This window comes from Macaca fascicularis, chromosome 2 (genome assembly GCF_037993035.2).
Source record: "Macaca fascicularis isolate 582-1 chromosome 2, T2T-MFA8v1.1".
Taxonomy (NCBI): domain Eukaryota; kingdom Metazoa; phylum Chordata; class Mammalia; order Primates; family Cercopithecidae; genus Macaca; species Macaca fascicularis.
Genome location: NC_088376.1, coordinates 111,884,813 through 111,905,852, shown reverse-complemented (window position 1 = coordinate 111,905,852; position 21,040 = coordinate 111,884,813). Strand labels below are relative to the sequence as shown.

The 21,040-nt window shown below is 47.2% G+C and overlaps 2 protein-coding genes across 27 annotated transcripts in view; one reads left to right on the top strand and one right to left on the bottom strand.

Moving 5' to 3' along the window:
- The window catches only part of ARIH2 (ariadne RBR E3 ubiquitin protein ligase 2), a 71,952-nt gene extending 57,609 nt beyond the window's left edge, over positions 1–14,343 (bottom strand). For 14 of the 26 annotated variants that reach the window (XR_012431133.1, XM_074032151.1, XM_074032152.1 and 11 more), the window contains exons 1-3: positions 14,174–14,343; positions 9,317–9,380; positions 4,791–5,142 (exon numbers count right to left, since the gene is read on the bottom strand). Coding sequence is in view for 4 of the 26 variants with exons in the window: in XM_045384922.3 (XP_045240857.1) it covers positions 4,791–5,045 (255 nt within the window). In the remaining 22 variants the exon portion in view is untranslated. Of the gene's footprint in view, positions 1–4,790; positions 5,143–9,316; positions 9,381–14,173 lie in introns of those variants that run through there. The other 12 variants (XM_065539480.2, XM_065539482.1, XM_074032162.1 and 9 more) reach the window with 3 other exon arrangements.
- Positions 13,935–15,052, top strand: LOC102125178 (ARIH2 opposite strand lncRNA). Its single transcript, XM_015445875.4, is given in 3 exon segments — positions 13,935–14,573; positions 14,575–14,629; positions 14,631–15,052. Coding segments are annotated over 3 exon segments (879 nt in total). The 5' UTR covers positions 13,935–14,022; the 3' UTR covers positions 14,904–15,052.
- Positions 15,053–21,040: the final 5,988 nt, after the last annotated feature.

Below are 21,040 nucleotides of genomic sequence, written 5' to 3'. Positions count from 1 at the left end.
ATAGTGAGATTCTGTATCTTTAAAAAAAATTTTTTTTGCAGCTTTGAGTCCACTTAAAAATTTTTTCTTTATTTTTTGAGATGGAGTCTCACTCTGTCACCCAGGGTAGAGTGCAGTGGTGCGATCTCGCTTCACTGCAACCTCCGCCTCCCCGGGTTCACACCATTCTCCTGCCTCAGCCTCCCAAGTAGCTGGGACCACGGGCGTGTCACCACACCCGGCTAATTTTTTGTGTTTTTAGTAGAGATGGGGTTTCACCGTGTTAGCCAGGATGATCTTGATCTCCTGATCTAGTGATCCACCCGCCTTGGCCTCCCTAAGTGTTGGGATTACAGGCGTAAGCCACCACGCCCGGTCAAAATAAATATTTTGGTTTTTTTTTTTTCTTTTTTTTTTGAGACGGAGTCTCGTTCTGCCGCCCAGGCTGGAATGCAGTGGCTGGATCTCAGCTCACTGCAAGCTCCGCCTCCTGGGTTTACGCCATTTTCCTGCCTCAGCCTCCCCAGTAGCTGGGACTACAGGCGCCTGCCAGGTCACCCGGCTAGTTTTTTGTATCTTTTAGTAGAGACGGGGTTTCACCGTGTTAGCCAGGATGGTCTTGATCTCCTGATCTTGTGATCCGCCCGTCTCGGCCTCCCAAAGTGCTGGGATTACAGGCTTGAGCCACCGCGCCCGGCCAATTTTTTGTTAATTAGCTGTAGGCACCTATAGCCCCAGCTATTTGGAAGGCTGAGAAGGGAGGATAGCTTGAACCCAGGAGTTTGAGGGTGCAGTGAGCTGTAATCATGCTACTGCACTCCAGCTGTGAGATACGGCAAGAGCTCATTTCTAAAAATTTTTTTTAAAATAATTTTTAAAAAGAGACTTCAAATCCCAAATGGCAGTGAAAGGCTTAACTTTATGATATGCTATCAATCATCCACATGCAACTGCCTGGACACACAAAATGAGTACACAGACATGAGAATCAAGTAAAAAATTTAAGCTACTCCTCAAACTTCGATAGTTTTTACTCATAGACTAGAATTTGTAGGACTATAATTTTCTTTTTTTTTTTTTTTTTTGAGACGGAGTCTCGCTCTGTCACCCAGGCTGGAGTGCAGTGGCCGGATCTCAGCTCACTGCAAGCTCCGCCTCCCGGGTTCACGCCATTCTCCTGCCTCAGCCTCCCGAGTAGCTGGGACTACAGGCGCCTGCCACCTCGCCCGGCTAAGTTTTTGTATTTTTAGTAGAGACGGGGTTTCACTGTGTTAGCCAGGATGGTCTCGATCTCCTGACCTTGTGATCCGCCCGTCTCGGCCTCCCAAAGTGCTGGGATTACAGGCTTGAGCCACCTCGCCCGGCCGAACTATAATTTTCAATTACATACACACATAACATCTTCTACAAGCCACAGAACCTAAATTATGTGAAAAAAAATTAAGTATTTCAATATGCCACAGAATTGTGCAATCAGCACTACGAGCAATGGGACATCAGCAGTGATCTGGGTGACTATCACTATTGATCACGCTTTCAGAGACATGTGCAACAAGAGAACCAGAGTAGCCGGAACACCATTGGGTAAACTAAGCACTTAAATTATTCCCTCTCATCCTCAAAAAATATTAATTACAAAAATAAAAACAGGCCAGGAGTGGTGGCTCATGCTTGTAAAGGAATTTGGGAGGCTGAGGTGGGAAGACGGCTTGAGGCCAGGAGTTTAAGACCTAGGCAACATAGCAAGACCCCATCTCTACCAAAAAAAATTTTTTTTTTTTGTTTTGAGATAAGGTCTTGCTCTGTAGCCCAGGCTGGAGTACAGTGGGGCAATCTCAGCTCACTGCAACCTCTGCTCCCAGGCCCAAGTGATCCTCCCACCTCAGCCTCCTGAATAGCTGGGACTACAGGCGCATGCTACCATGCTCAGCTAATTTTTGTATTTAAAATACAATTTTAAAAATATAAATAAAAACAATGCTAGTTTGCATCTGGCCTCAAAGAAAAAAAAAACTGTATATGATTCCTTCTCCTTTACTCTTGACCAAGCTGCTTTTCTGTCCAGTTTCTTTGGTCAGGTTCCTGAACCACTTAAAACACCAGAGTTCCTTTATGTGTAGTCAAGCCAACCAAGAGCCACAACCTTTTTTTGCCCAGCCCCAGAAAGTAAATGGTGTTAACATGTTTTTCAGTGAAGTGTAGAAGGGAAAAAACAAACTCTGTCTTCTATCAACATCTAAATTTTTGTGGATTATTTTCCTCTTTGATCCATTTTCTCTTTAACCCTTTCATACTGTTTCAGCTCTCTTCCTTCTCTTACTTATTCCTTCATCTCTGTTCCAAGTTCTTTTTGCTCTTACTCTTCTCAGTCTTAAAGGCCAGATCAAATACCCTTTCAATTTATTTCCAATAGGAAAGAAAATGTATCAGGGACTAGGAAATCTAACTCACACCAATAGCAGCAGCTGCTACTATCACCAACAATAAACAAAATCAACAAGTATCCAAGCAATTATTCAATACCTACTGTAGATGAAATTGTGTGACAAGAATGATGGAGGAGATAAGGTACAAGAGAGTTACTGCTCTCCAAGAACTGACAATCTAGTTGGAGAGATCATGCCAAAATGTGTGAACAGTTAAAACGTAAAGCAGTCAGAAGACTGCAGTACATAATCTAAAAAAATAAACGAGCTGTATTGTTTGGACACAGATCAAAGGCAGGCATGGCCACTGTGCTCTAGGGGCTCTCAAGGAAACTGACTCAGAGAAAGCACGAGCTAGACTCTGAGGACCCCTAAGGGCAGTAAGAGATGAGGTGGTGAAGGGAAAGCTTTCCAGGAGGCTGACCATGTATAAGAAAGAAGAATATAAAACAGTAAATTTTATGTTACATATATTTTACCACAATGTAAAAAAAAAAAAAAAAAAAAAGGAAGGAAGGGAGGCAGGCAGGGAGGGACAGGTGCTTGGGCCCCTCAGCTGTCTCTAGCAAGGCAGAAAAAGCCAATACAGAGGGCTTGACAATCTGAGAATTCCTGTGTATAGACAGGAACATCCTTGTGAACTTGGTCAACTGACACTGTCCAGAGCATAGTCACACACTACATAATTCCTAATATTATTTTTTCTAACCTAACATTATGAACATATCCTTTTCTTATTTTAAATACCAACATTGTATATAACCTGACAGTATGACTAAAGCAAAAGAAACTATTGATCAACAAGAGAGAGGTGTGCATGGTGAGGAAGAAAAACCCGATTATTGTTTTCTATCAGGGAAATGCCCTCTGGAGGCAGGGGTCCAGCAGCTTTGCTATAGCCATAGTGCAGAAATCCCACACCCAGAGGATCCATAGGTCCGCATTCTTCAGAGTTTTCTGCTCAGCACAAGAGAGGAAGTCTACAATCACTTCTAGAAATGAATCACAAAAAAAAAAAAAAAACCTTAGCTTTCAGCTTCCAGCCAGTTGCTAATAAAGATCTGAGTATCTAAATCCAAGATATTAACCTTTGCCAACCATCTGGGGGGGAAAAAAATCCCTAAACTAGTAGATAAAGCAAATTTTATAGAAATCATACAAGGCACACCTTAGTTACTTCTGTTTAAGTACCAATAAAATTTATTTGGTTGACATCATGCCAAGGTGCCCTTTTGACCTCAAATTTAATCAGAAACAAAATTCATATAAGAATTCCTGAAAAAAGATTAGCAAAAACACTAAAGTAAGAGAAATATTTCCAATTTCCCATAATGGCCAGTGTTAGAGAAGGAAACATGCTTGCTGGGAAACTGTCAAAATGATCATAAAAAAAATAAATAATGAGGATAATAACTGGCCTAAGGTGCAAGACATCCAAAGGTATGTTTTAGCTTACGTGTTAAAAAATAAAATGCGGCCGGGCGCGGTGGCTCAAGCCTGTAATCCCAGCACTTTGGGAGGCCGAGACGGGCGGATCACGAGGTCGGGAGATCGAGACCATCCTGGTTAACACGGTGAAACCCCGTCTCTACTAAAAAATACAAAAAAAAACTAGCCGGGCGAGGTGGCGGGCGCCTGTAGTCCCAGCTACTCGGGAGGCTGAGGCAGGAGAATGGCGTAAACCCGGGAGGCGGAGCTTGCAGTGAGCTGAGATCCGGCCACTGCACTCCAGCCTGGGTGACAGCGCGAGACTCCGTCTCAAAAAATAAAAAAATAAAAATAAAAATAAATAAAATAAAATAAAATAAAATAAAATGCTTGCTGGAATAATCAACTTTGTTCATTCTTTACAATTCCCATACTAACACCCCCTAAATCAATGAAATACAAGCTATAAGAAAAAAATATTAAAATCAGTACATGAAACAAATGAGCTCATTAGCCCAAAGGCAATGATTATTCAGGGCAAACCAGAGGGATCTGGATACTCTCAAGACATTTATCAGTCACTCAAACACAGTCATACAGAAGATGGTGATTCTGATGCTTATTGTATCAACCTCATAAAATTCTTGAAAACTCACTTCCTGAAACAAGTGCAAAGTTGTGCAATTCTGCTACTACACATTTCTGGTATGGTACATCTTTCTTGAATCTGTCCCACCCCTCCTTTCTAATTCTTACTAATTTGGGAATCTGAGGACCTTAGATATGCATATATTAGGAAACAAAGCAAATGTAACAAAATGTCCAAATGATGTTGACATACATTTGGTTTCAAGCTACAAGGCCATTCAATTAGTCTGGAGGAGACATTAATTAACAACAGCTCATCCTTAGATTTAACTGGAGGGGGATTACACTGGAGTTTACAACACTGCTCACCTTTAGGACAGAAGCTAAGCTGGTCATGTGCTCATTGAGGGCACCCTCAGATTCCTTGTAGGTCAAGCAAGTGAACTGGTACTCCTCGGGATCAAAGGCATCAGCCCCCTGCTGCTCCACATCGCTGGCTACTCCCACGTAATAGTCCTCTATGTCCCCAGGGTCTTCATCCTCTTCTTCTTCCTCTTCCTCACAATTTGGGTCATAGTCCTCTTCATTGCTGTCAGACCCCTGGCTATTCATGTCCACTGACATCTTAGCATCCAGCCAAGTTGCAGATCAGGAAAGCAGTTGCTTTTTCCCCCTCCCCCCAAAACTACCGATTTCTCAAATGCATTAGTATTTTTGTCTTCTAAGGGAGGAAAAAAAAAAAAAAGTGTTACTTTTTCCCCACGACAAGTAGTAACAGAAACAGTTCAAGAATCAAAATGGGACAGTCCTGGCCCTAATCTCACTATAGCTTATTCCAACTCTGGTATCACATGGGGAATCTCACCATCATCCCCCTGGCCCAGGCCTATCAAAGGGAAATCCTTCCCTGGAGAGATAGAAGCAGCTGATAAATGGTAACTTCACATGAAAGGCCTGGCATGACAGGGCAAGGCCATCTGCTCCATGTCAGAAAGTCAAATTCCAATGAACTTGTTATTCTTCCCAAAGTCCTTAAGGGAGAAGCACATCCCCATAGCTGGCCGCCCAGAGGGGAGGCGACATAAAGGTTTAACTACCAAAGTTTAAAATTTTGCTTATCATGCCTCCATTAGTATTGATACAGACAGTACATAAATAGGAACACTTCCCGCTATAATATGTAGAAAAAGAAGACCATTGTTTCACAGACATTACTCTTAGGTGTCTGAAAGACAGGTGCATAGTTGGTAAAGAAAGAAAAACAACAACAACAAAAAAAAACACATAGGTCTTCAACATCCTCCTCTACTCTGCAAAGCTGACTGAATTTTCAGGTTTAAAGAGTTCTACTGGCCGGGTGTGGTGGCTCATGCCTGTAATCCCAGCAATGTGGAAGGCCGAGGCGGGTGGATCACTTGAGGTCAGGAGTTCAAGACCAGCCTGGCCAACATGGCGAAACCCCATCTCTATTAAAAATACAAAATTAGCCAGGCGTGGTGGCATGCACTTGTAATCCCAGCTACTTGGGAAGCTGAGGCAGGAGAATCACTTGAACCGGGAGGCAGAGTTTATAGTGAGCCAAGATTGCACCACTGCACTCCAGCCTGGATGACAAGAGTGAAACTCCATCGGCCAGGTGTGGTGGCTCATGCCTGTAATCCCAGCACTTTGAGAGGCCGAGATGGGTGGATCACTGAGGTCAGGAGTTCGAGACCAGCCTGGCCAACATGGTGAAACCCTGTCTCCACTAAAAATACAAAAAAATTAAGCGGACATGGTGACAGGCACCTGTAACCCCAGCTACTAGGGAGGCAAAGGCAGGAGAAACGCTTGAACCCAGGAAGCGGAGGTTACAGTGAGCTGAGATTGCACCACTGCACTCCAGCCTGGGCAATAAAAGCGAAACTCCACCACACACACACACACACACACACACACACACACACACACACACAAAACAGGGAAACTCCATCTCAAAAAAGAAAAGCCGCAGACAGTAAAATGTTACTCAATTACATATAAACGAAAAGAGAATACTAGTTGAGAAAGCGAAACAGTCACAAATCCTAACTTCAACTCACAGAAGATTGTGGCAAACACCCATTAACTTTTCTACACAACTACTATCTCATCTGATGAGCTGCAAGGAACAATATCAACTAGTGATTTAAATCTAAAACTAGGCCAGGTGCGGTGGCTCACGCCTGTAATCCCAGCACTTTCGGAAGCTGAGGCGGGCAGATCACGAGGTCAGGAGATCAAAGAGCATCCTGGCCAACGTGGTGAAACCCCATCTCTACTAAAAATACAAAAATTAGCTATACATGGTGACACGTGCATGCAATCCCCAGCTACTTGGGAGGCTGAGGCAGGAGAATCACTTGAACTAGGGAGTTGGAGATTGCAGTGAGCCGAGATCCTGCCAACTGTACTGCAGCCTGGCAACAGAGCGAGACTCCATCTCAAAAAACAAAAAAAATCTAAAACTAATAGAACCTTAAAGTCCAAGAGCATTTGGATTTAATAGTATGTAAACAATTTATTTAAACAAATCTTGATTAAATACAAAAGCAAATATAAAGTCTACTTGAAGTAGGTAATCTGTCCGAAAAAAAACAACGAACCATAATCTAAAACAAAGACTGAGGGCCAGGTGTGGTGGCTCACAAGTATAATCTCAGAATTTTGGGAGGCTGAGATGAGAGGATCCCTTGAGGCCAGGAGGTCAAGACCCCCCTGAACAACCTAGTGAGACCATGTCTCTACAACACATTAAAAAAAAAATAATCCCAGCACTTTGGGAGACCGAGATGGCCAGATCACCTGAGGCTAGGAGATTGAGACCAGCCTAGCCAACATGGTGAAATCTCATCTCTACTAAAAGTACAAAAATTAGGCTGGGCACGGTGGCTTATGCCTGTAATGCCAGCACTTTGGGAGGCCGAGGCAGGCAGATCACGAGGTCAGGAAATCGAGACCATCCTGGCTAACACGTGAAACTCCCGTCTCTACTAAAAATACAAAAATTAGCTGGGCATGGTGGCATGCGCCTGTAATCCCAGCTACTCAGGAGGCTGAGGCAGGAGAACTGCTTGAACTTGGGAGGTGGAGGTTGCAGTGAGCTGAGATTGCACCACTGCACTCCAGCCTGGGCAACAGAGCGAGACTCAATATGAAAAAATAAAAAAATAAAAAATAAATTAGCTGGGCATGGTGGTGCACACTTGCAATCCCAGCTACTTGGGAGACTGAGGCAGGAGAATCACTTGAACCAGGGAGGCGGAGGTTGCAGTGAACCAAGATCATGCCACTGCACTCCAGCCTGGGCAACAGAGTGAGACACTGTCGCAAAAAAAAATAAAATAAACAAATAAATAAAATAAAATAAAATAAGACAGGCATAGTGGTCATGCGTCTGTAGTCCTGGCTACATGGAAGAACTGCTTGGGCCTAGAAGGTCAAGGTTGCAGTGAGATCATTCCACTGCACTCCAACCTAGGCAACAGAGATTCTGTCTCCAAAAATAGTAATAATAATTCAAGTAAACGCTCTTCTACTTTAAAAAAAAAAAAAAGGGCCCACGTACAGTGGCTCACATCTGTATCAGTGGCTCACATCTGTATTATAATGCCCACACTTAGGGAGACTGAGGCTGGAGGATCATTCAAAACCAGGAGTTCCAAACCAGCCTGGGCAACATAGCAAGACCCATGTCTACCAAAAGGAAAAAGAATTTGTAACCAGTCTAAAACACTATGGAGTCCTGAGATATGGTATCACTCTGACACCCAGTCTGGGATATAAAAACATGATCATGGCCCACTGTAGCTTCCAACTCATGGGCTCAAGAGATCCTCCTGCCTCAGCCTCCTGAGTAGCTGGGACTACAGGCATATGCCACGCCCATACCTAATTTTATTTTTTGTAGAAACAGGGTTTTACTACGTTACTCAGGCTGGTTTCAAACTCCTGGCCTCAAGCGATCCTCCTGCCTTGGCCTTACAAAACGCTGGGATTACAAGCAAGAGCCACTGTGCCCAGCATAGAGTCACATTTTTATGTAATAAAAATATCGGCCAGGCATGGTGGCTCACACTTGTAATCCCAGCACTTTGGGAGGCTGAGGCGGGCGGATTACCTAAGGTCAGGGGTTTGAGGCCAGTCTGACCAACATGGAGAAACCCAGTCTCCACCAAAAACACAAAATTAGCTGGGCATCGTAGCACATGCCTGTAATCCCAGCTACTCAGGAGGCAGAGGCAGGAGAATTGCTTGAACCCCAGAGGTGGAGGCTGCAGTGAGCCAAGATTGCATCATTACACTCCCGCCTGGGCAACACGAGGGAAACTCCAATTAAAAAAAAAAAAAAATCAGTATATCTAAGTTGATATGTTAACTATAAATGCTCCCATTTCTAAAAATTAAAAAAAAAAACAACGGCCCTATTAATTATGGGGCAATAAAAATAATGTTTGCAGTCTGACCTTTTTTTTTTTTTTTTTTTGAGAAGAAGTCTCGCTCTGTCACCTAGGCTGGAGTGCAGTGGCACAATCTCAGCTCACTGCAACCTCTGCCTTCCAGGTTCAAGCAATTCTCCTGCCTCAGTCTCCGAGTAGCTGGACCTACAGGTGCACGCCACAACGCCCAGCTAATTTTTTTTGTATTTTTATTAGAGATGGCGTTTCACCATGTTGGTCAGGCTGGTCTCGAACTCCTGACCTCATGATCCACCCGCCTCAGCTTCCCAAAGTGCTGGGGTTACAGGCATGAGCCACCATGCCCAGCCAGCAGTTTGACTTTTAACAAACTCTTCTGCATGGTAGAGCCATATAATCACAACTAAACTATGGTGTTTTTTCTTTAGGAGAAAAAGTTAATCTTTAAATTAAAGATACCTGTAATTCTTGGCGATCTCTCAGGCAGATGTCACCCAAGTATTCTACGTAATATGACTTCCATCTAAAATGAAAAGAATTACATTTTTAAAACTGGCATACTGCTTTTGTAAGTTTTTATTTTATTTTATTTTTTTTTTGAGGCGGAGTCTCGCTCTGTAGCCCGGGCTGGAGTGCAGTGGCCGGATCTCAGCTCACTGCAAGCTCCGCCTCCCAGGTTTACGCCATTCTCCTGCCTCAGCCTCCCGAGTAGCTGGGACTACAGGCGCCCGCCACCTTGCCCGGCTAGTTTTTTGTATTTTTTAGTAGAGACGGGGTTTCACGGTGTTCGCCAGGATGGTCTCGATCTCCTGACCTCGTGATCCATCCGTCTCGGCCTCCCAAAGTGCTGGGATTACAGGCTTGAGCCACCGCGCCCGGCCGCAAAGGTATTTTAAAGGACAAGTAACAAGGCACAGTAACTATTAAATTAATTATCTTCTTTTAAGTGCCAACAAAAATCCATGTCATAATTACACTGACACGAGTTACATGACCTTCTAAAAAAAGAAAGTATTCAGCTAGGCATGGTGGCTCATGCCTGTAATCCCAGCATGTTGGGAGGCCAAGGCAGGTGGATCACCGGAGGTCAAGAGTTCAAGACCAGCCTGGCCAACATGGCGAAACCCCATCTCTACTAAAAATACGAAAATTAGCTGGGCATGGTGGCGGGCACCTGTAATCCCAGCTACTCGGAAGGCTGAGGCAGGAGAATCACTCGAACCAGGGAGGCAGAGGTTGCAGTGAGGTGAGACTGCGCCACTGTACTCCAGTCTGGGTGACAAGAGACTTCGTCTCAAAAAAAAAAAAAAAAGGCTGGGCGCGGTGGCTCACGCCTGTAATCCCAGCACTTTGGGAGGCCGAGGCGGGCGGATCACAAGGTCAGGAGATCGAGACCACGGTGAAAACCCATCTCTACTAAAAATACAAAAAATTAGCCGGGCGCAGCTGTGGGCGCCTGTAGTCCCAGCTATTCGGGAGGCTGAGGCAGGAGAATGGCGTGAACCCGGGAGGTGGAGCTTGCAGTGAGCCGAGATCGCGCCACTGCACTCCAGCCTGGGCGACAGAGCGAGACTCCGTCTCAAAAAAAAAAAAAAAAAAAAAAGTATTCTAAGTAAACAGGGAGGAATAATTTAACCTCAATTCTCTCTCTCAGTTTGGAAGACTGTTTATTTTTTCTTTTGAGACAGGGTCTCCCCTCTGTCACCCAGATTGGAGTGCAGTGTTGCAATCTCAGCTCACTGTAACCTCCACCTCACCCAGCTGAAAGGCCGCTTCTTCACTCCAATACTTCTGTCCTTCAGATTCTCTACAGCAACTACCACAATTTCAATCCTAAATGTTATGTAGATGTTGACAAAGCAAATTGTAACTGACTTAAAATTGAATTTTTGCTATAAAATCACCACCACTGTGGTAATCTAACACAGAATAATGCTAATATTTCAGATCTCACTTTACTTATGCTGTTGTGGCTCATTTATGTCACATTACTCATAAATGTTGTGGTGGTACATGCTTGTAGTCCCAGCTACTTGGGAGGCTGAGGTGGGAGGATCTTGAGCACAGGAGGCTGAGGCTGCAGTGAGCCAAGATCACGCCACTGCACTTCAGTCTAGGCAACAGAGTGAGACCCTGTCTTCAAAAACAAAAAAAGTGGCCGGGCGCGGTGGCTCAAGCCTGTAATCCCAGCACTTTGGGAGGCCGAGACGGGCGGATCACTAGGTCAGGAGATCGAGACCATCCTGGCGAACACGGTGAAACCCCGTCTCTACTAAAAAATACAAAAAACTAGCCGGGCGAGGCGGCGGGCGCCTGTAGTCCCAGCTACTCGGGAGGCTGAGGCAGGAGAATGGCGTAAACCCGGGGGGCGGAGCTTGCAGTGAGCTGAGATCCGGCCACTGCACTCCAGCCCGGGCGACAGAGCCAGACTCCGTCTCAAAAAAAAAAAAAAAAAAAAAAAAAAAGTTCCAGGACCAGGTGTGGTGGCTCACGCCAGTAATTCCAGCACTTTGGTTTGGGAGGCCAAGGTGGGTAGATGGCTTTAGCTCAGGAGTTCAAGACCAGGCTGGGCAACATGGTGAAACCCCACCGTTACAAAAAACACAGAAATTAGCCAGGAATGGTGGCGCATACCTGCAATTCCAGCTACTCGGGAGGCTAAGGCAGGAGAATTGCTTGATCTGGGAGATGGAGATTGCAGTGAACCAAAACTGTGCCACTGCACTCCAGCCTGGGCAACAGAGCAAGACTCCGCGTCAAAAAAAAAAAAAAAGAAATTGCCCACAGGCTTCTTACCAACCAAATATTTAGGTGGGGAAAACTCCACACTCCCTCAAAAAAAAAAAAAAAGAACACCATTTCATACTAAGTGTTCTAGGTACAGATTTAAATGAAAATTTAATTTTTGGCCGGGCGCGGTGGCTCAAGCCTGTAATCCCAGCACTTTGGGAGGCCGAGACGGGCGGATCACGAGGTCAGGAGATCGAGACCATCCTGGCTAACACAGTGAAACCCCGTCTCTACTAAAAAATACAAAAAACTAGCCAGGCGAGGTGGCGGGCGCCTGTAGTCCCAGCTACTCGGGAGGCTGAGGCAGGAGAATGGCGTGAACCCGGGAGACAGAGCTTGCAGTGAGCCGAGATCAGAGATCCGGCCACTGCACTCCAGCCTGGGCGACAGAGCGAGACTCCGTCTCCAGAAAAAAAAAAAAAAAAAAAAAAAAATTTAATTTTTAATCATCTCAAAGTTAAATATCCAAATTCTACTTGAAAAAGTGGGCCGGGCACAGTGGTTCACACCTGTGATCCCAGCACTTTGGGAAGCTGAGGTGGGCAGATCACAAGGGCAGGAGTTGGAGACCAGACTGACCAACACGATGAAATCCTGTTTCTACTAAAAATACAAAAATTAGCTGGGCGTGGTAGCGTGCGCCTGTAGTCCCAGCTACTCAGGAGGCTGAGGCAGGAGAACCGCTTGAACCCAGAAGGTGGAGGTTGCAGTGAGCCGAGATCGCACCACTGCACTCCAGCCTGGGCGACAGAGCAAGACTCCGTCTAAAAATAAAAAATACTCACGCCTGTAATCCCAGCACTTTGGGAGGCCGAGGCGGGCGGATCACAAGGTCAGGAGATCGAGACCACGGTGAAACCCCGTCTCTACTAAAAATACAAAAAATTAGCCGGGCGCGGTTGTGGGCGCCTGTAGTCCCAGCTACTCGGGAGGCTGAGGCAGGAGAATGGCGTGAACCCGGGAGGCGGAGCTTGCAGTGAGCCGAGATCGCGCCACTGCACTCCAGCCTGGGCGACAGAGCGAGACTCCGTCTCAAAAAAAAACAAAACAAAAAACAAAAAACAAAACAAAACAAAACAAAAAAATTAGTAGGGCATGGTGGCACATGCCTGTAGTCCTAGCTGCTTAGGAAGTTGAGAGAGGAGGATTATTTGAGTCCAGGAGATTGCAGTGAGCCATGATCATGCCACTGCCCTCCAACGAGCCAGGTAACAGAGTGAGGCCCTGTTTCTAAAAAAAAAAAATTTTAAGGGTCAGGTACAGTGGCTCACGCCTATAATCTCAGCACTTTAGGAGGTCAAAGCGGGAAGATCGCTTGAGCCCAGCAGTTCAAGACCAGTTTAGGCAACCTATTAAGATTCCCGTATCCACAACAAATTTAAAAAATTAGTCAGGTATGGTGGTACATGCCTGTGGTCGCAGCCACTTGGGAGGCTAAGAAAGGAGGATCACCTGAGCCCAGAAAGTCCGGGCCGCAGTTAGCTGCGATCGCCGCCACTGCACTCCAGTCTGGTGACAGCAACTTTGTCCCGCCCACCAAAAAAAAAAAAAAAAAAATTCCTCCAGAGCCAAAGTCACATGTTCAGGGGACCTGACAACCATCCTGGGCTTGCTGACCACGCACAGAACACATAAGTTTTAGTGAGTCTGATGACGTTTACTCCAGATATGATCACTAGCGCTGAATGGTCATTCCTAACTACACCTCCGAAGAAAAACTACTTGGCACAAAACTAGAAATCAGCAATTTCGTTTCAAAATCCTACACTCTATATCTGTCTTTTCTAATACGGTGACCACAAGGCACATGCGGTTATTTAAATTTAATTACACTTAAAAATTAAGTAAAATTTAAAATTTAGTTTCTCAGGTGCATTAGCCTACAGATCAAATGCTTAACGGCCACGTGTGGCTAATAGCTATCATGTTGAACAGCAAAGGTATAGAAATGTCGCTATGACAGAAAGTTCTATGGGACTGGGCAATGAACAGTACGAAGGCGAAGTCATCCAAGAACGCGGCTGCCCAAGCAGCTTCAGGCGAAGCGGCGACACAGTTCCGGGGCCGCACATCCCGAGGGGCCGCGGGCTCCGGGATATTCGCGCGGACGCGGAGCCCACGAGCTGGGGATACCCTCCACAGGCGGGCGTTAAACCGCGCGGGCAGCGCTGCGAGAGCTCCCAAACAGGACTCGAGCGGGGAGCCCCGAGGCCGTGCGTTTCCCCGCCGCGCCAGACAGGGAGGGCCTAGATGTGCCGGCGCTGGTTGGTCAGAGGCGGTGGCCTCTGACCTTTCCGCGAGCTGAGAAGACGGCGGGAGGAAAAAAGGCAGAGACAACGCTGGGCGCCCGGCGGTCCCTCCGCTGACGGCGGGTAATGCTCGAACAGCGAACCGGCGGTGGGGGGTGCCCGGGCCTCCCGGGCGACGGCGAAGGCGGAGTCCCGGCCCGGCCGGGGAGGTTGGCTGAGAGGCCCCCCCAGCTGCCCGCCAAAGTAAACAAGGCCGCGACGTGCGCTGCGCACTTACCGGGAGCTGCGGCCTCGCGGCCGCTGAGCCCGGACGAGCCAGACCGGGTCAGGCCGGGCCAGAGGGACTGGATTGGGGAGAAGCGGCGGCAGAGGCGGCGGGCCGACGCCGGTCAAGCCCGTGCTGCTTCCTCCAGAAGAGTCGTCCCCGCAGCTCCGGAAGTACTTGGCGCCGTTGCGTCACTTCCGGATCGGGGTCGACCCACGGTCGCTCAGGTCGCGACTGGCTCCTGGTTAGAGGGCCTCTTTAGCGCCGCCTCCTTGCAATTTAGCGCTCTGACCCATAGTCTGACTAGGGTACGGCAGGTGCCGACCGCGTCTGGAGCCACCTTTCGCCTACCAGCGTCTCCCGTTGAGATGTTCTTAACCAACGCGTTTCTCACCGCCTTGTCATTTCACTGTGTACTCCGGGATCGGGCACGGAGAAGACATCCTGGCGTCGGTGGAATGTCTAAAGAACCATTGTTTCCCGGCCGCTATCTGGTCTGAGGGGAGCTGGGCCGGGAATTTCTGCCTACACCCCAAGGCGGTCGCCGGGTGGCCCCAGAGCTGCAACCATACCACGCTTTCGCTTCCCCCGCCGCGGCCTCGTTCGCCGCCCAGTTCGACTTACCGTCACCGTGCAAGGTTGCATCTTAACTGCCTTGCTTGCCGTTTCTTTTCACACTATAGGAGTTGTCATCATGACTTCCAGTTACCTTTTGGGACCGGTTGTCAAATGGTGTGGCTAGAACTCAGATTGTTGCTGCACCACAGTGGAAATGCCAATGTGAAGCCGCTGATGTTAGGAAGGCTCCAGGGTGTGCAATTCCATAGACAACAAATCAAATCATTTCCAACCATACTGGACTCGCGTATATACGCATTTAAGACACCTGTGCTGGCCGGTCGCTGTGGCTTATGCCTGCATTCCCTGCATTTTGGGAAGCCAAGGTGGGAGGATCGCTTGAGCCCAAGAATTTGAGGTAGTGAGACCCCCTCCTTCTTTCTATAAAAAACAAAAACAAAAAAACTAAAAATTAGCTGGGCGAGGTGGCACACGCCTGTGCGTCCCAGCTACTCAGGGGGCTGAGGTGATATAGGATTGCTTGAGCCGAGGAGGTCGAGGCTGCAGTGCGCCAAGATTGCACAACTGCAGTCCAGCATCGGTGATAATGGACCCTGTCACAAAGCAACAATAACAAACCATACAATGTAGAAAGCCATTAAAAATCATGCCGGGTGGCCGGGCGCAGTAGCTCACGCCTGTAATCCCAGCACTTTGGGAGGCCGAAGAGGACAGATCACGAGGTCAGGAGTTCGAGACTAGCCACACCAGCATGGTGAAACCCCGGCTTTACTAAAAATACAAAAAATTAGCCGGCATGATGGCAGGCGCCTGTAGTCCCAGCTACTTGGGAGGCTTAGGCAGGACAATTGCTTGAACTCGGCAGGCGGAGGTTGCAGTGAGCCGAGATCGCACCACTGCACTCCAACCTGGGCGACAGAGTTTAAGACTCCGTCTCAAAAAAAAAAAAAAAAAAAAAAAAAAAAAAGATTCCGGGTGGACTGCTCTGCCTGTGGAGTAGCAATTCCTTTTTTTTTTTTTTTTTTTTTTTGAGGCGGAGTCTTGCTCTGTCGCCCAGGCTGGAGTGCAGTGAGAGAGCCGCTATTTCAGCTCACTGCAACCTCCGCCTCCCGGGTTCAAGTGATTTTCCTGCCTCAGTCTGCCAAGTAGCTGGGACTACAGGCGCGCACCACCGCGCCCAGCTAATTTTTTCTTTTTCTTTTTTTTTTTTTTTTTTTTTTTTTGAGACCGAGTCTCGCTCTCTCGCTCAGGCTGGAGTGCAGTGACGCGATCTCGGCTCACTGCAAGCTCCGCCTCCCGAATTCACGCCATTCTCCTGCCTCAGCCTCCCCAGTAGCTGGGACTACAGGCGCCCGCCACTACGGCCGGCTAATTTTTTTGTGTATTTTTAGTACAGACGGGATTTCACTGTGTTAACCCGGATGGTAATTTTTGTATATTTAGTAGAGACAGGGTTTTACCATGTTGACCAGGATGGTCTGGATCTCTCAACCCCGTGATCCGCCCTCCTCGGCTTCCCAAAGTGCTGGGATTACAGGCGTGAGCCACCGCTCCTGGCCTCCTTTGTTTATTTACTTCTTTAATAAACTTGCTTTCACTTTACCAAAAAAAAAAATAAAATAAATCATACTGGGTGGTGGGGTATGGTGGCTCAAGCCTGTAATCCCAGCACTTTGGGAAGCCAAGGTGAGAGGATCGCTTGAGCCCAGGAGTTGGAGACCAGCTTGGGAAACATAGTGAGATTCCATGTCTACAAAGAAAAAAAAAAAAACAAATGTTTTGGCCGGGCGTGGTGGCCCACGCCTGTAATCCCAGCACTTTGGGAGGCCGAGGCAGGTGAATCACTTGAGCCTGGGAGTTGGAGACCAGCCTGGGCAACACGGTGAAACCCCATCTCTACAAAAAATACAAGTTAGCTGGATGTGCTTATATACCTACTTAGGAGGCTGAGGTGGGAGGATCACTTAAGACTCAGGAGGTAGAAGCTGCAGTGAGCAAGGGATCCGGCCACTGCACTCCAGCCTAGGGGACAGAACCTGAACCTGTCTTCAAAAAAAAGGGAAAAAAAAAATGCCGTACTAAGGCACCTATTGACAAGGAAAGGTATTTGGGATATACTCAAGTGATAAAAATTGGATAGGGGCCAGGCGTGGTGGCTCACACTTGTAATCCCAACATTTTGGGAAGCAAAGGTGGGTGGATCACCTGAGGTCAAGAGTTCCAGACCAGCCTGACCAACATGGCAAAACCCTGTCTCTACTAAAAAATACAAAAATTAGCCGGGCATGGTGGTACGTGCCTGTCATTCCAAGTACTCAGGAGGCTGGGGCAGGAAGAATCACTTGAACCTCGGAGGTGGAGGTTACAGCGAGCCAAGATCGCACCACTGCACTGCAGCCTGGGCAACAGAGTAGCTCCATCTCAAAAAAGAAAAAATAATGGCGTGAACCCGGGAGGCGGAGCTTGCAGTGAGCCGAGATCGTGCCACTGCACTCCAGCCTGGGGGACAGAGCTAGACTCTGTCTCAAAAAAAAAAAAAAAAAAGGCCGGGTGCGGTGGCTCAAGCCTGTAATTCCAGCACTTTGGGAGGCAGAGACAGGCGGATCACGAGGTCAGATGGAGACCATCCTGGCTAACACGGTGAAACCCCGTCTCTACTAAAAAATACAAAAAACTAGCCGGGCGAGGTGGTGGGCGCCTGTAGTCCCAGCTACTCGGGAGGCTGAGGCAGGAGAATGGCGTAAACCCGGAAGCAGAGCTTGCAGTGAGCCGAGATCCGGCCACTGCACTCTAGCCTGGGCAACAGAGCGAGACTCTGTCTCAAAAAAAAAAAAAAAAAAAAAAAATACAAAGTCAACCATGGTGGTATACGCCTGTAATCCCAGCTACTTAGGAGGCTGAGGCAGGAGAATTGCTTGAACTCAGGAGGCAGAGGTTGCAGTGAGCTGAGATCGCTCCACTGCACTCTAGCCTGGGTGACAGAACGAGACTCTGTCTCAAAAAAATTTTTAAAAATAAATAAATAAATAAATTCAGTACATGTCTCTATTTGTAGCTATCCACATACACATTTACACAAAGCTTTTCATTAGTAACAGGCTATTGCAAATATCATTCTGCTGCTTTTTTCACTTAGTAGAAGGTGCTATTACTATCCCCATTTCACAAAGAAGTGATCAAACTAAAATTCTTTTTTTTTTTTTTGAGACAGCGTCTAGCTCTGTTGCCCAGGCTGGAGTGTAGTGGCACAATCATGGCTGACTGCAACCTTGACCTACCGGGTTCCAGCGATTCTCCTGCCTCAGCCTCCTACGTAGCTGGGATTACAGGCACTCACCACCATGCCTGGCTAATTTTTGTATTTTTAGTAGAGACGGGGATTCACCATGTTTGCCAGGCTGGTCTCGAGCTCCTGACCTAAAGTGATCCACCAACCTCTGCTTCCCAAAGTGCTGGGATTACAGGCGTGAGCCACCATGCCAGTCCAAGCTAAAATACTAACCCTAGCCATCTGAATCCAGAGCCTGCCCTTTCGACAGTGCTGTAACCCTTCTGAGTTTCTAACAGTATAAATGTATCGTATTTGAGCAGTCTCCAATTGCAAGTCATCTGTTTCCAATTTTATTTTGTTTTGTTTTGAGATGGAGTCTCACTCTGTCAGCCAGGCTGGAGTGCCGTGGTGCAATCTCAGCTCCCTGCAAGATCCGCCACCCGGGTTCAAGCAATTCTCCCGCCTCAGCCTCCTGAGTAGCTGGGACTACAGGTGCATGCCACCATGCCTGGCTAATTTTTGTATTTTTAGTAGAGACGGTGTTTCAGCATATTGGGCAGGCTGGTGTCAAACTTCTGACCTTGTGATCCACCCGCCTAGGCCTCCCAGTGCTGGGATTACAGGTGTGAGCCACTGCGCCTGGCTATCTGTTTCCAATTTTTCACAATTATAAAGAGTGTTACAGTGAACACCCTTGGATGTAGTCCTTTTTTTTTTTGAGACAGAGTTTAGATTTTGTTGCCCAGGCTGGAGTACAATGGCATGATCTCAGTTCACCACAACCTCTGCCTCCCGGGTTCAAGTGATTCTCCTGCTTCAACCTTCGGAGTACTGGGATTACAGGCATATGCCACCATGCCCAGCTAATTTTGTATTTTTAGTAGAGACAGGGTTTTTCCATGTTGGTCAGGCTGGTCTCAAACTCCCAACCTCAGGTGATCCACCCGCCTTGGCCTCCCAAAGTATTGTAATTACAGGTGTGAGCCACCGCGCCTGGCCCTCTTTTTTCTTTTGGGATGTAGTCTCCCTCTGTCACCCAGACTGGAGTGCAGTGGTGCAATCACTGCAGCCTCAATCTCCTTGGCTCAAGTGATTCTCCTGTCTCAGCCTCCCAAGTAGCTGGGACTATTATAAGCATGCACCGGCCGGGCGCGGTGGCTCAAGCCTGTAATCCCAGCACTTTGGGAGGCCGAGACGGGCGGATCACGAGGTCAGGAGATCGAGACCATCCTGGCTAACACAGTGAAACCCCGTCTCTACTAAAAATACAAAAACTTAGCCGGGCGAGGTGGCGGGCGCCTGTAGTCCCAGCTACTCCGGAGGCTGAGGCAGGAGAATGGCGTAAATCCGGGAGGCGGAGCTTGCAGTGAGCTGAGATCCGGCCACTGCACTCCAGCCTGGGTGACAGAGCGAGACTCCGTCTCAAAAAAAAAAAAAAAAAATGCACCATCATGTCTGGAGAATTTTTTTTAATAGATATGGGGTCCCATTATATTGCCCAGGCTCGTCTCAAACTGTTGGGCTCAAGCAATTCTTCTGCCTTGGCCCCTCAAAGTGGGATTATACGTGTGAGCCACAGCCTGTAGTTCTTTTTGCATAGTTGTGAACACGTTTTATATTTTATTTCTAGAAATGGAAATAAAGGAGTTGCTCAGTCAACTCCTATGCTCATTTTATATTGTAATAGATACTGTCAAATCACAATTTTATTTTATTTATTTATTTATTTTTTTTGAGACAGAGTCTCACCCTGTCGTCCAGGCTGGAGTACAGTGGCGTGATCTCGGCTCACTGCAAGCTCCACCTCCCGGGTTCACGCCATTCTCCTGCTTCAGCCTCCTGAGTAGCTGGGACTACAGGCGTCTGCCACCACGCCTGGCTAATTTTTTTTGTATTTGTAGTAGAGACAGGGTTTCACCCTGCTAGCTGGGATGGTCTCGATCTCCTGACCTTGTGATCTGCCCGCCTTGGCCTCCCAAAGTGCTGGGATTACAGGCGTGAGCCACCGCACCCAGCCGAAATCACATTTCTTAAATGCTTTGTTCTTTCAGACTGGTTAAAGGCTAGGCACCAAGTTGTTACATATGGTGAGTGAAGAGGACCACAATATCTGTGGTCAAGGAGCTTTGTTCTAATAGGAGATGCAGAAATTAGTAGAATAATTCAACAATAAGTATCAAATTACTACTATGAGTGCACTGGATGGAAATACAAGAAAAATAAAAATAAAAATTATCACCGTGAGCCAGGCGTGGTGGCTCACGCCTGTAATCCCAGCACCTTGGGAGGCTGAGGCAGGTGGATCACGAAGTCAGGAGATCAAGACCATCCTGGTTAACACGGTGAAACCCCATCTCTACTAAAAATACAAAAAAAAATTTAGCCAGGTGTGGTGGCAGGCGCCTGTAGTCCCAGTTACTGGGGAGGCTGAGGCAGGAGAATGGTGTGAACCCGGGAGGCGGAGCTTGCAGTGAGCCGAGATCGCGCCACTGCACTTCCAGCCTGGGAGACAGGGCGAGGCTCCGTCTCAAAAAAAAAAAAATTATCACCGTGAGGAGTGCTGCATAGGAGAGTTGGTAGACTCAGTCCTCAGCCTCTCTTCCATCTATGCTCCTTCCCCAGTGATCTCATTCAACCTCTTTGCCTTAGGACCTCCCCTACACTGATGACTTCCAGGTTTTTGTTTCTAATCCTACCAAATTTCCTATACTTCACACTCAGTATATTCAGTTATCCATTCAATACCTCCATTTGGATATCATATTGGCACTCAAATTTAACATGTCTTAAATAAAACAAACTTATCAACTTTACCTCCAAACCTGCCACTCCCCCAGTATTTCCCAGCTCAATACCACTATTTCTCTCCATTTATTCAAGCCAAAAATTCACAAGTTTGGCCAGGCATGGTGGCTAACACCTGTAATCTCAGCACTTTGGGAGGCCAAGGTGGGCAGATCACCTGAGGTCAAGAGTTCAAGACTAGCCTGGCCAAGATAGCAAAACCCTGTCTCTACTAAAAATACAAA